Genomic DNA, 12258 nt, shown 5'->3' on the forward strand with positions numbered 1-12258 from the left:
AGTAAGTAAGGGCATGGAATTGTTAGAGTGATGCTTAAATGCAGTTAATTTCTTTCATCCAAAGAAGTTAAGGAATATTGTAGATGCTCTACTTAGGAGGGGTGGAATGTCTGTGTTCACCAGGCTGGAACAGCTTTATTCTGGAGTGAAAGCTGAGTGCTGGTTGCTGAAGTAATCTCAGGGAAGCACAGAACGTGCTGAGTTGGAAGGGGCGCCCACTGACCCAGGATCATTGCATCCAGCTCCTGGCCCTGCACAGGACACCACAGCAATCCCACCATGGGCCTGAGAGCGTTGTCCAAATGCTTCTTGTCCCAAGACAGACTTGGCACAGGGACCACTTCCCTGGGGACCCTGTTCCAGTGCTCAGCCCTCCTCCAGGTGAAAAACTTTCTCCTGATATCCAGCCTAACCCTCCCCTGACTCATCTCCAGCCATTCCCCTGCTGATGAGAGTGAAGAGATTGCTGCTGGCCCCGCACTGCCCCTCGGGAAGATGTTGAAGAGCTCAGCGAGGTCTCACCTGAGTCTCCTCCAGCTGAACAAACCAAGTGTCCTCACCTGTTCCTCACAGACCCCTCCAGACCCTTCCCCATCCTTGTGACCCGTTGGTTGTTGTTTGTTTTTTTTTTTTTTTTTTCCCTTTCCTTTTGTTTCTTTGTTACTCGTGGAATTTCCCCCCACTGAGTTGTTAAGAAGCACTGATGACTGGGGGAAGGGAAACTCCTCTGGGTTTTGGGAATTTCTCTCGAAGGGGGTGGGGGACAGAGATACCGGGAGAATGGGGGGCAGGTAAAAGAGACGAGGTTGGGGCAGCTGCACTCTCGCTCTTTGGTCTCGGAGCGGGACGGCCAGGCTGTCGCGTACGGCGAGAGAATTCACCGGTGTCGTTCAAGGTGAGGCCACCCCGGGGCAGAGCAGAGTGACAATCCCCTCCCTGGCCCGGCTGCTGATGCTGGGCTGCTGCCCCAGGACGCGGTGGCACTTTGGACTGCCAGGGCACTGCTGGCTCATGTTCAGCTTGCCCTTGGCCAGGACCCCCGGGTCCCTCCCCGCAGCTGCTCTCCAGCCTCCAATTCCCCAGTCCATAGCCAAGCCAGGGGCAGGATCTGCCCCTTGCCTTGTTAAACTCCACACCGCTGGTGACTGATATTTGGGAGGTCTCTCTGCAGAGCCTCTCTGCCCTCCAGGCAGTGACAACTCCTCCCAGTTTGGTGTCATCAGCAGATTTGCTGATTATCCCTTCAAGTGCTGTGTTCAGGTCGTTAAGGAAGATGTTGGGAGGAGCCCTGCAGAACCCTCTGGTGACCACTGCCAGCGTGGTGTCACCCCAGCCACTGCCACCCTCGGTGCCTGACCCGTGAGCCAGCTGCTCACCCATCCACAATGTGTTTATCCAGCTGTGTGCTGGAGACTTTGTCCAGAAGCATTCTGGGAGACACACTATCAAAAGCTTTGCTGAAATCCAGAAAGATTCCATCTACTGGCTTTCCTGGATCAACCAAGTGGGTTCCCCTGTCCTAGAAGGAACTCAGATTTCACAAGCAAGACTTTCTCCTTAGGAGGCCGTGCTGACTCTGACTGATGCCTGTATTGTCCTCCAGGTGTTTTTCAATACTTCCCAGAATAAACTTTTCTGTGATTTTATCAGGTATTGAAGTGAGACTCACAGCCCTGTAGTGTCTGGGGTCCTCCTTCTTGCCCTTCTTGAAAATCAGGACAACATTCTCCAGCTTCCAATCAGTTGGGACTCCTCAAATCCCAGATCTGAACTCTGCTCTGATTTCTCCAGGCGTAGTAGCCTGCTCACACCTGCATTTTGGAGCTTCTATTCTCCTCAGGCAAACCTACTCTAAAGGAGCAGCAGTGGTGAAAAGAATAAAATACTTCCTGATTACAGGCACAAAACCATTGCAGATAAAACAATCTCTTCAAAAGCTTTTTAAGGTGGAACTCACAGGGCACAAGTGAACTGCCATGAAAGTCAGGTTTGAAAAAAACCCTCTTAATCATGGGAATTTTTCATGGTTTACAGAAAGAGAACTGTAGAAGCCCTGCTTTAATGAGGCCCATCTATGCCATGGTTTGAAGCACTCTCATTTTCCTTTGAAGGAAATGTCTTTGTTGGCATGGTAAGAGATACATTTCATGAAATTACTTAATTGCATAAAATTAGTAATAAATGTTGGCATGACAATTGATTGCATTTCCTTTAGATAATTCAGAAAGTCAGTAAATATCAATTTGCTGCTACTCCCCACCCAATTCCCCTGTCATTCACAGTGATAAACATTCAGTAGGAATGTGAGGATGAGGTGATGTGTGATGTGGCAGCTGGAAGTGCAGTGATCTGTGATCCCAGTGCAGCTGGGTCGGCCCATCCATGTCCTCAGATGAGGTTCTGCAGGAATCAGAGTTCCCTGGGACCCACTGTGCTCCTTCAGCAATTTCACTTTACAGTGTGTGGTGCAGCTCCTGTCCACACACTGAGATGTTTTCTAACATCAGAGCTAGCTTGTCATGGCTCCATAACCTGTCTGTGTTTAGTACAAATTCCCAGCTTCAGGGGAACTTGAGGAATGCGTTATTCCAGAATAATTCAGGAATTCGAGACTGGCAGTTCTGAATTGCCTTAAGTGGACACACTGTACTTGTTGTTCTTTTGCAAAGCAAAGATAAGGAGCCTGTCATATTCTGCTGTTTAAATTGAATTGTCTGACTCCATTTCATGGGTCTTGGCGCCTTGGGGTGAGTTTACTGACATTTTGTGAACATTTTCTCCCTTGTGCATTTCAGTTCTATGTTTGAGGAACTGTTTCATGTGTTTTCCTGTAGAAAGCAGGTATTCTTTATTTGGCTGCATGTGTGGGGTGTAACTCCACCAAACTGACACAAATTGTTTCTATTGTTTATATACATACTCACTGATTTTCCTGGAATAAACATACATATGAGAATCAAAAATCATTCCTCAAAATTATGAACATAATGTCCCTTTCTGCACATGTCCTTCTGTCCTGGGGGGTCTCTTTGGTGGTCCCTGGTGGTTGGCAACCCCTAAGTCACACCTGAACTGGTAGAAGTTGGCACAACTGGGCTGGTTGCTTTCCAGGTCTTCTTCCTACAGAAAAAGCATTGTGTGGTTCCATAGGCCAATGGGTTTTTAAAAATAAGCATTGTATTAACCTGATGCCTTTTCTGGGGCTACCTTAAAACAGAGGTAAAAACAGAGGCCAGACAAAATTAAGGGAATTAAGAGCAGTTATATTTATTGAAGGGCCTTCAGGTACATCTCAGGCAGACAAAGCCCCCACCCCAGGAGCTACACTCAAAAAATGGATGACAGGTGACAGGTTTTCACAGTTTTATAAATTGGGTCCATTTGCATATTGGGGGGTTAATATTCCAATTACAGCTTCAGGTAATGAAGTAATTTACCCCAGGTTTGCTCCCCCCAAACTCACTTTTGTCTACATTTCTCAGGGCCTGAGGCAGTAAGGTGTCCTTGATTCCCAGGCCTGAAGAAGAATTGTTTTGTCTGACCAAAATGGGAAAGCAGTAGCTAACACTGTATATGGAGTTTATAGTTATACAGTAAAGAATTGCAGGATTAAAAATATATGAAAAATATAAAAGCTAAAATCCTAAGGCATCAAACCCACCAGGTGCAAATGATTCTTCACCTGGCAACCACACTGTGACCTTCTGAGTGTTGCTGGGAACACGGGTGTGAGCTGTAAGGGCTCTGACAAGAACTTTCTCTTCAGCCTGAACTTGCTGCTGCTCTGGCCCCAGAATGGCCATGGCTGTGGTGTATAACAGAGCAGGACGTGCTGCCTGGGGGAGGCTGAGTGTCCCCTTGTCCCTGGCAGAAATCCTGTGCATGGAGACTTGAATCTTGCAGCAGGTGCTGGGACTTTGCTCTCTCTGACAGGGTGGGAGAAAGAGATTTTGTTGTGAATCCTGGGACAACACAGACCTGTGGGTGAACGGCTGAGTCTGTGCCCACCGTGACCCACCACGAGCCCCCCCAGCTCTGGGCTGCCAGAATGGGAGCTGGCACAACCTCACTGCCAGCTGAGCTGAGCTCACCTGCTGTGAGCACGGGGGCTCTGGGTGCTGTCCTAAAGCTCTGCTGGCAACAGAGAGGGAAGGACTGGGGACACATCTGGGAGCTTGAGCTCCTCCTGCAGGGATCTTTCGTGTCCTGAAATCACTGGGTTTGCTCCATTTTGAAGGCTGTCATGGAGGCACAGGAAAGAACTGTCCATCTGAACTGCTAAAGATGCAAAGTTCTTGCTTAAGAACCGTCTTAATTGCTAAAGATGTTTTTAAACATCCATCAGACAGCTGCTCCTGAGGAAATGTGGCTCCCCAGGGATCTGAGGCTGCAGTCCCAGGACTGCTGTTGGCACAGTGGAAGTCACCACTTCAGCACCTTGGCTGGGCACTTTGTCCCTTCCCTGGGGCATTTCTGGGGATTTAGGTGACTCTGGTGACCTGCTTCAGGGCTAAGCCAGCTGAAAATTAAAGCTGAGAACTTCCTGTTAGCTTTGAGCCTCATGAAATGGACTGCAGGCACTTCAGTCCATCAGGGTGGGACTGGCAGTGCTGAATTAGAGCAGCCTAAAGTGGGCTGGGACTGGGGTCTTCAGGCAGAGGGCAGGAATTGCTCTGGGATTAGTGGAGTGAACCTTGAGGTGTGCTGTGGAGATGAAGCTTTTTACATCTTCAAATGTTAAATGCAACTCAGAAAGTGTCTAAACATCCAGATATCAACAGCTTTTTAGACAAAGTATGGAACACACAGGCTGGAAATCCCTGCTGTCTCCAGCACCCCAAACTTTTGCCATGTCGAACTTAAAGCTGCAGCCATTGAAAACAGCAAGATTTTCTGACAGTGGCTGATGCTGGTTGGTGGAGGAGACTGGAGAAATGGTTAAATGGGTCAAAACAACTGAAGTGTGTGTTTGGGGTGGGCAGAGCAAGTCCTGAAGGTGGGGAGGATCTCTGCTCCACATCCACCCACCTCAGCCCCTGCTCCACCCCAAAGTGGCTGCACAGCCCTTGGCACAGACACCAAAGTCCTCCCTGTGGGGACAGACCAGAGCAGGGAAAAGGTGGTATCTTTTACCTGTTTGAAAGAAGTGGAGGTCATTTGTGACACATCTGGATGAATTCTTCATAACACAGGGGTGGGAGAAAGGCAGGTTATTATTAGCCATGGGGATGGCTCAATCCCTGCAGAAATCTTCCCTGGAAACAAAGGAAACCCAGGTAAAACCCAATCAATACAACTCAGGGGGAGCCATGTGGGGGTTTGAACTCGGGGGGATCATCCCAACAGGGTTGAGGGGCCATTGCAGGCACCTCTTCAGGCCTGGGGAGTCTTGATGTCCTCACCCCCCACCTCCCCCTAGGAGGTCTGAGGGTCTTGGGGTGTCCTTGTCCCCAACTCTGTGCTCTGGGTGATCTTGAGTTGTTCTCCAGGCTGGCAAAGCAGCTGCAGGATTTGGGGGTCACAGGAAGTTTGGTGTCTCTACTTTGATGCTGTGTCCAGGATTTTGGGTCCTTGGTACAGGCAATTTTCCAGAGTTGGTGGTGGGAAAAGCCGGGTTTAGTTGGGAAAAGCTGGGTTTAGGTGTTGCCTTGGGACAGTGGGTGAAACACTGGGAATTCTGGTGCTGACAGGGGTTCTGCAGTTTCCACAGAAATTCCCCTTTGCTCTGCCCTTGATGAATCTGAAAGAGCCAGAGTCAGTTTGGGGTGAGCCCAGACTCGAGAGGAATTGAAAAGATGGTGGAGGGAGCCAGGGGGTGACTGGGAGCACTGGGAGTGAACTGGGAGCACTGAGGAGAGTCTGGGAGTGACACGGGGATGGCACTGGGAGCACTTGTAGGGAGATAAGGGGTGAAACTGGGATGGCACTGCAGGGAGCAACACTGAGTCCACCAGGAGTGAACTGAGAGTCAGCTGGGAGCACTGGTTGGAACTGGGAGCAGGGAGGGGAACCAGGGAATCCTGCTGGGAGCTGTAAGGAGAACTGGGAGCACTGGGAGGGGGCACTGGGAGCAGTGGACACCCCATCACGTGTCCCTGTTGCTCAAGTTCAGCTCCCCCCTGGCTGGGCAGGTGGGGAGGGGTCAGGGGGGGTCCCCGTGGTTTTTGGGTATCCCCAGCAGTGAGGGTTTGATTGACAGCTGGGGGGAACAGACGGAGGGGGGCTGGGGGTGCTGGAAATTGAGTCCCCCTTCCCCCTGAACGCCCCAATCTCCACCCATGGCAGCTCCTGGATCCCCTGTCCTGGTGCTCAGACCTGCCCGTCCTCGCTGGTCACCCGCTGGTGACATTGCCAGCAGTGGGACGCGGGGGGTGGTGCGGGAGGAGCGGAGCCTTGGCCCAACCCAGACCCTTCCCCCACACACATCCCCAGCCCCACTGAGTCCCAAAACCTCCCGGTCCCTCTTATTTCCGCGGGTCCCTGACACTTACCAGGGTCCCTGCCACTTCCCTGGATCTCTGTCCCTTCCCAGGGTCCTTGTCCATGGCTGGCTTCACTCGTCCCGCTCCCAGGGGCCCCGACGGGGAAGGGGGGTATCCGGGGCAAGAAGCGGAAGGGGGTGAAACGTTTGTTTCCTGGAAAGGTTTCTCCAGGCGTTGTCCTTCCCATGACTGCTGAACCGTGCCTTTCCCCCACCCCTCGCCCGGGTCCCGCTCAGCCCCGGCCGGGTCCGTCTGCCCAGGATCGGGCTCTCCTGTGGAGCCCCCACATTCAGATTAATCCCTGCCAGAGCCACTGATTCCCGGAGTGAGAGGGAAAGGGGCGGGCCAGGAGTGGGATAAAGGCTGAGCCAGACGGCCGGAGGTGGCAGAGCTGTGACAGGACAGGCATGGACAGCGACAACAGCACCACCGGGGGCTCTTCATATCTCCCTTCCGCTCCTGGTGGCCATGGAGGTGCCACCACGAGTGTGGCGACACCAGGGGACAAGCAGCCATGGAGGTGCCACCATGGGTGTGGTGATAGCAGGACACACACAGCCATGGAGATGCCACCATGAGCGTGGCAGTGCCAGTAGACACGTGGCCATGGGGTGGCAATGCTGGAGGGTGTGACAGTATGACAGTGACGAGTTGACGTGGGGCCAAGCTGGGGTGGCTCCGTGTCTGCCCCGTGGGGACGGCAACCATGGGGCATGGCCCGGTGCCATCATCAGTGCCAGGCCTGGCATGGGGACATGCAGGAACATCCCCTGGGGACAGGGAGGACCAGGCACCCTGGGGGGCTGTGCCAGACCAGCACCTGCCACCCCACACCCCAAAATTCATCACCCCCACCCAACACCATCATCACCCCAAAATTCATCACCCCCCCAAACTGACACCCAAACCATCCCCATCACTGCCCACCCATCATTGTCAGCCCCAAAATTCATCATCCCCCACCCATCATCATCACTATCCCATAACCCATCACCCTCAAAACCATCCCCATCATCACCCCCCAACCATCATAATCACCCCAAAAATCATCACCCCCCCACCCATCACCCTAAATTTTCCCCCACCCCATAACCCCTCAGCCCCCACCCATGCCCCCCTCACCTGCCCCATCCTGCACCCCCAGCTCTGCCCTGGCTCCGCTGTTGCTGTGTCCCCTCCTCCTGCCCACGGGGTGCAGGTACCACGGCAGGGGTGGCCTTGTCCCCTTGTGTCCCCTCATGTCTCCTCGTGTCCCCTCGGGTCCCTGTGGCTCTTTGGGTGCTTGGAGGGGGTGGAAAACACCCTCTGGAACAGGGACCAGCGTGCACTGGCCTTGGGGACATCCCTGTCGCCCCCGGTGTCAGGGTGGCTGCAGGAGCATTTCCAGCCCTGCAGCCGTGCCCAGCGCTGGCACCTCGGGACCCCCAACCCTCTCGGTGTCCCCTCCAGGGGTGGCAGCGGTCATGGTGCCATTTGTAGATCTTCAGTAGGGCGGGGAACTCAGGATGGGGCCGGGTGGGCTTCCACCTCCATCGGGGGGTGAGGGGGGGAGTAGAGTTTGTGGGGTTCAGGGGGTGGATTTCGGGGTGGTGGGATGAGGAGAGTAATTTTGGGGGATCCTGGGGCTGGATTTGGGGTTGGTGGGATGGGCAGAGTCACGTTTGGGGGGGTCCAGGGGCTGAATTTGGGTGTGGTGGGAGGCGGGGGAGTCTTTTTGTGGGAAGGAATTTGGGGTGGCGGGATGGGGGGAGGCATTTTTGGGGCTGGATTTGCAGTTGTGGGGTTGGGAGAGGGATTTTGGGAGTCCCTGGGTGGGTTTGGGATGGGGAGAGTTATTTTGGGTAGTCCAGGGGCTGGATTTGGGCATGGTGGGATGGGCATCCCCAACCTGGCATCCCCACCTTGAGGGGTCCCCAATATTTAGGGTTCCAAATCTGCCCATCCAGGTGTCCCAATTTTTTGGGTGCCCACACCAGGTGTCCCAAATTTGTGGGGTCCCACATCCCCAAGGAGCCCCTGCCCACCCAGGGGTCCCAATTTTTGGGTTCTCCTGCCTACCCAGGGGGTCCCCACCCAGTGGCTGCCCACGCCAGCCCCCATCCCTGCCAGGGACAGAGGAACAGGGTGATGGGGGGACAGAGTGACATGTGCCCTGCCACCCCCATGCCCCAGGAGCAGGCAGGACCAGACCCCTCTCCCCCACTCCCCCGAAACCTGGGGACACCCCTGAGTCCCCCTTTGTCCCCCTGGGGTGCCCCTCAGCGGGGGGTCACCATGGGGACACCGCAGGACCCCCTCTCTCTGCCATCCCCGAGGTGGCACCTGCACTTTCTGTCACCTCCACCCGCCAATTTGTCACCAGCGCCCCAAAGCGAGGGTGGCTCACATCCTATGGGTGGCAGGTGAGACATTTTTGGGGTCACCCCCCGCCACTTCCACCCCACACATCCCCCCGAGGATGCTGCCCCGTGCCCCCGTGCTGCCCTGGCTGTAGCATGCCCCAAGGCGACCTTGGGGACTTTGGAGACAGTCCCTGTGTCCCCCCACCCTGGTCCCCGTGGTACCATCCAGACTGGGATCCATGGCTCTGGTGTCCATCTGGACCTGTGTCCAACCTCTCCCGCCACGGTCCATCTTAGGCTCCCTGGCTGGGGCCCCTCCTCACTGCAGAGTGGACAAGACCCACGGTCAGTCCCAAGATGACCCCAAACCCCCTCCCACCAACCCCACCAGGCCACCCACCCTGAGCCCCGGTGCCACCAGTGTCCCCTGGAAGCCAGACCAGCTCTGGATCTCCTGGAAGAGGAGAGCCACAGTCCTGGGCCGGGGACTCGAGGGCGTCCAGGATGGTGAGCACCAAGTCCATGTGGCACAGTGGGGACATCTGGGGACATGCCTGCGGGGGACAGGAGATGAGGTGTGAGGGGAGTTAAGGGCTGGAAAAGGGATTGGGTGGGGGGGATGCATGCAAAAATGTACCAGAAGCAAGGGGAGAGTTCCAAAAATTGGGGGAAAGGATCCAAACCAGAGGGGAAAGTACTCAAAATAGGGGGGAAAGGATCCAAAATGGGTGGGGAAGGACCCAAAACACGGGGAAAGGGCCCAAAATTGGGGGAGGGAGGACCCAAAATCAGAGGACAATGGTTGTCACAGGGTCACAGGCTGTCACAGGGTGTTGAGGCGTGCCCCTACCTGTGCTCAGCACCAGCAGCAGCCATGGGAACATGCTGAGGGACAGGGGGACACCCTGCAGGACAGAGGGACACCCTGCCCCGGGCCAGGGACCTCGGGGACTTTGCCCCAGCGGGAGCAGGGAACAGGGACATAGTGGGAGGGACTGGGACACACAGAAGGAGACAAGAACAAACGGGGGAGATGGGGACAGGGACTCGCAGGGGGCACAGGGACACACAGAGGGGTGACAGGGAGCCATGGCAGGGGATGGGGACAAACGGAAGGGACACAATGCCACCAGGACACACACCAAGGGACAATGTTACCACACCTGTGGGGACCCTGCCCCCAGGACGCCTCTGGTGACACCCAGCATGGGCCCACATGACCCCACAGGTGACACTGACCCCTGCCCTGTCCCCAGGGGTGTTTGGAGTCCCCTGAGCGCAATGGCCCTGGGACACCCTGGTGGCTGTCACTTGCTCCTGGGCCACTTGTCACCAGCTGAACAAGTTCCCATCCTGCCCTGGTAGGGGTGACATTCAGCTGGGACATCACAATGGTGGCAGGAACTGCACCAGGCAGCGCTTCACCATGGCTGAGATGAAGGTGCTGGTGCTGGCGGCACTGTGGTGGCATTGATGCTGTCCCAGTTCATGTTCCCATCCATGTTCATGTCCTTCCATGTCCCCCCATGGCCACTTCCAACTCAGGTCCCCACCCATGGCTGTGTAACCACATATCCTCATCCATGCCTTAGTTCAATGTCTTTATTTTTACCCCAGTTTCAGGGCTTTCAAAGGTATGAACAGAAACCTTTGTGTTTGAAGGCCAAAACAAAAGAATCTACGTGTCCCTGCCAGCAGAGCATCCACATGCTTGGGTGGATGGACAGAACTTTTTTTGGAGGGGTTTCTACCCCACCACCTCCAGAATCATGGGTTTTGCCCCAGTCCAACCCCATTTGGCTGTGGAAGATTCCCATGGGCCAGAGAGAACTAAAAGGATGGATTTATGTTGGAGAAGACCTCAAAGGCCAGCCAGTGTTACTTGATGCCATCAAAAGACACAAAAAGTAAGATTTTTCTGGGGTCAGAAGTTGACAAATCTGCTCTCCACAATGGATTTCTGATGTTGGTCAGTGGATGTGTCCAGGTGCCCACAGGGAGCCAGGAGAATGTGGAGCCCCCAGCCAGGTGTCTTCCCAACATGGATCACCAGCAGCATGGATCACTGGGGCTCTGCCCCAGCACCGGGGGTCACTGGGGATCATCCAGTATGGATCCTCCTGTGGGGGATGGAGCTGGGGAGCTGGAGCAGCACACAAAGCTGTTCCTGTACTCAGGGCACTCCCACGGCTTCCCTCAGTGCTGGCTGCATTGGTGTTGGGTCAAGGCTGACCTCTGTGAGAAGCTCTTCCCACACTGGGGACACTCGTAGGGCCTCTCCCCGGTGTGGATGCGCTGGTGAGTGACGAGGCTGCACTTGTGCCTAAAGCCCTTGCTGCAGTCATGGCAGCGGAAGGGCCTCTCCTCTGTGTGAATGCGCTGGTGCTGGAGGAGACTGGAGCTGGTCTGAAACCTCTTGCTGCATTTGTCACACTCATAGGGCCGTTCCCCAGTGTGGCTCCTCTGGTGGACAGTCAAGTTGGCATGCTCACAGAAGCTCTTCCCACACTCCTCACACTTGTAAGGCCGTTCTCCCGTGTGGATTCTCCAGTGGCGGATCAGGTTGGAGCTCTCACTGAAGCTCTTACCACATTGCCCACACTCATAGGGCTGCTCCCCAGTGTGGATTCCCATGTGGCAGATCAGGTGGGAGCTGTGGCTGAAGCTCTTCCCACATTGCCCACACTCGTAGGGTCGTTCCCCAGTGTGGCTCCTGTGGTGGCAGATCAGATCAGAGCTCGTCCTGAAGCTCTTCCCACACTTCCCACACTCGTAGGGCTGTTCTCCTGTGTGGCTGCTCTGGTGGGTAATCAGGGTGGACCAACTGAGGCTCATGACATTGTCGAGTTGTGTGACGACTGTCACGTGCTCGCTGCACCTTTGCTGGCAGGGGTAAACCCCAGAGGCCTTAGGGCCTTGGAGCTTTGGCAGACCAATGTCACCCAGATTGCTGAGTTTGGTCGGCTCAAGTATGTGCATGTCACGGTGGACACGTGGGAAGGTCCCTATGATCTTATCGCTTTGGGGCATGGGTATGCTTGCGTATCCACAGATCCTGGGGTATGCTGGGTACCTTCAAAGTGTGTTTGACCTGACCTGTGACCGCAGAGACAGAATCCGGCCGACGGGCAAAATGGAAACTGTGACCAACCTGAAAGGCATCAAGTGGGTGAATCACTGAGTGATGACTTGGATGCAGACAATGCGAGTGATCACTCCAATGATTCCTCCACAAATGGACACAGAACATTGTTCATTTTTCTTTTTTCACATTGTTCATTTTTTCTTTTTTTTTTTAATGGAAAAGGGTCAGATGTTGCCCTGTTTTTTTAAGTTCCTTCTAAGCCTTCTGATGTTTACATTCTTGTAACAAACTTTCTCACGCACTTTATGTAAATAACTTACTGTTTTGCATTCTTTTATGGAGGAGGAGA

At 54.5% G+C, this 12258-nt stretch overlaps 1 protein-coding gene and 1 long non-coding RNA gene across 2 annotated transcripts; one reads left to right on the forward strand and one right to left on the reverse strand.

The window, feature by feature from the left end:
* The first annotated feature begins 801 nt into the window (after positions 1–801).
* Positions 802–4404, forward strand: LOC120503665. The gene is made up of 4 exons (XR_005627810.1): positions 802–895; positions 2035–2131; positions 2670–2747; positions 3767–4404. It is a non-coding gene; the product is annotated as an uncharacterized LOC120503665 (long non-coding RNA).
* A 6207-nt stretch (positions 4405–10611) lies between these two features.
* On the reverse strand, positions 10612–11803 carry LOC120503667 (zinc finger protein 239-like). The gene has a single exon (XM_039712384.1). The coding sequence runs from the start codon at positions 11801–11803 to the stop codon at positions 11021–11023; it is 783 nt and encodes a 260-aa protein (XP_039568318.1). The 3' UTR covers positions 10612–11020.
* Between the last annotated feature and the right edge of the window lie 455 nt (positions 11804–12258).

This window comes from Passer montanus, unplaced genomic scaffold (assembly GCF_014805655.1).
Source record: "Passer montanus isolate IOZ18808 unplaced genomic scaffold, ASM1480565v1 scaffold265, whole genome shotgun sequence".
NCBI lineage: Eukaryota > Metazoa > Chordata > Aves > Passeriformes > Passeridae > Passer > Passer montanus.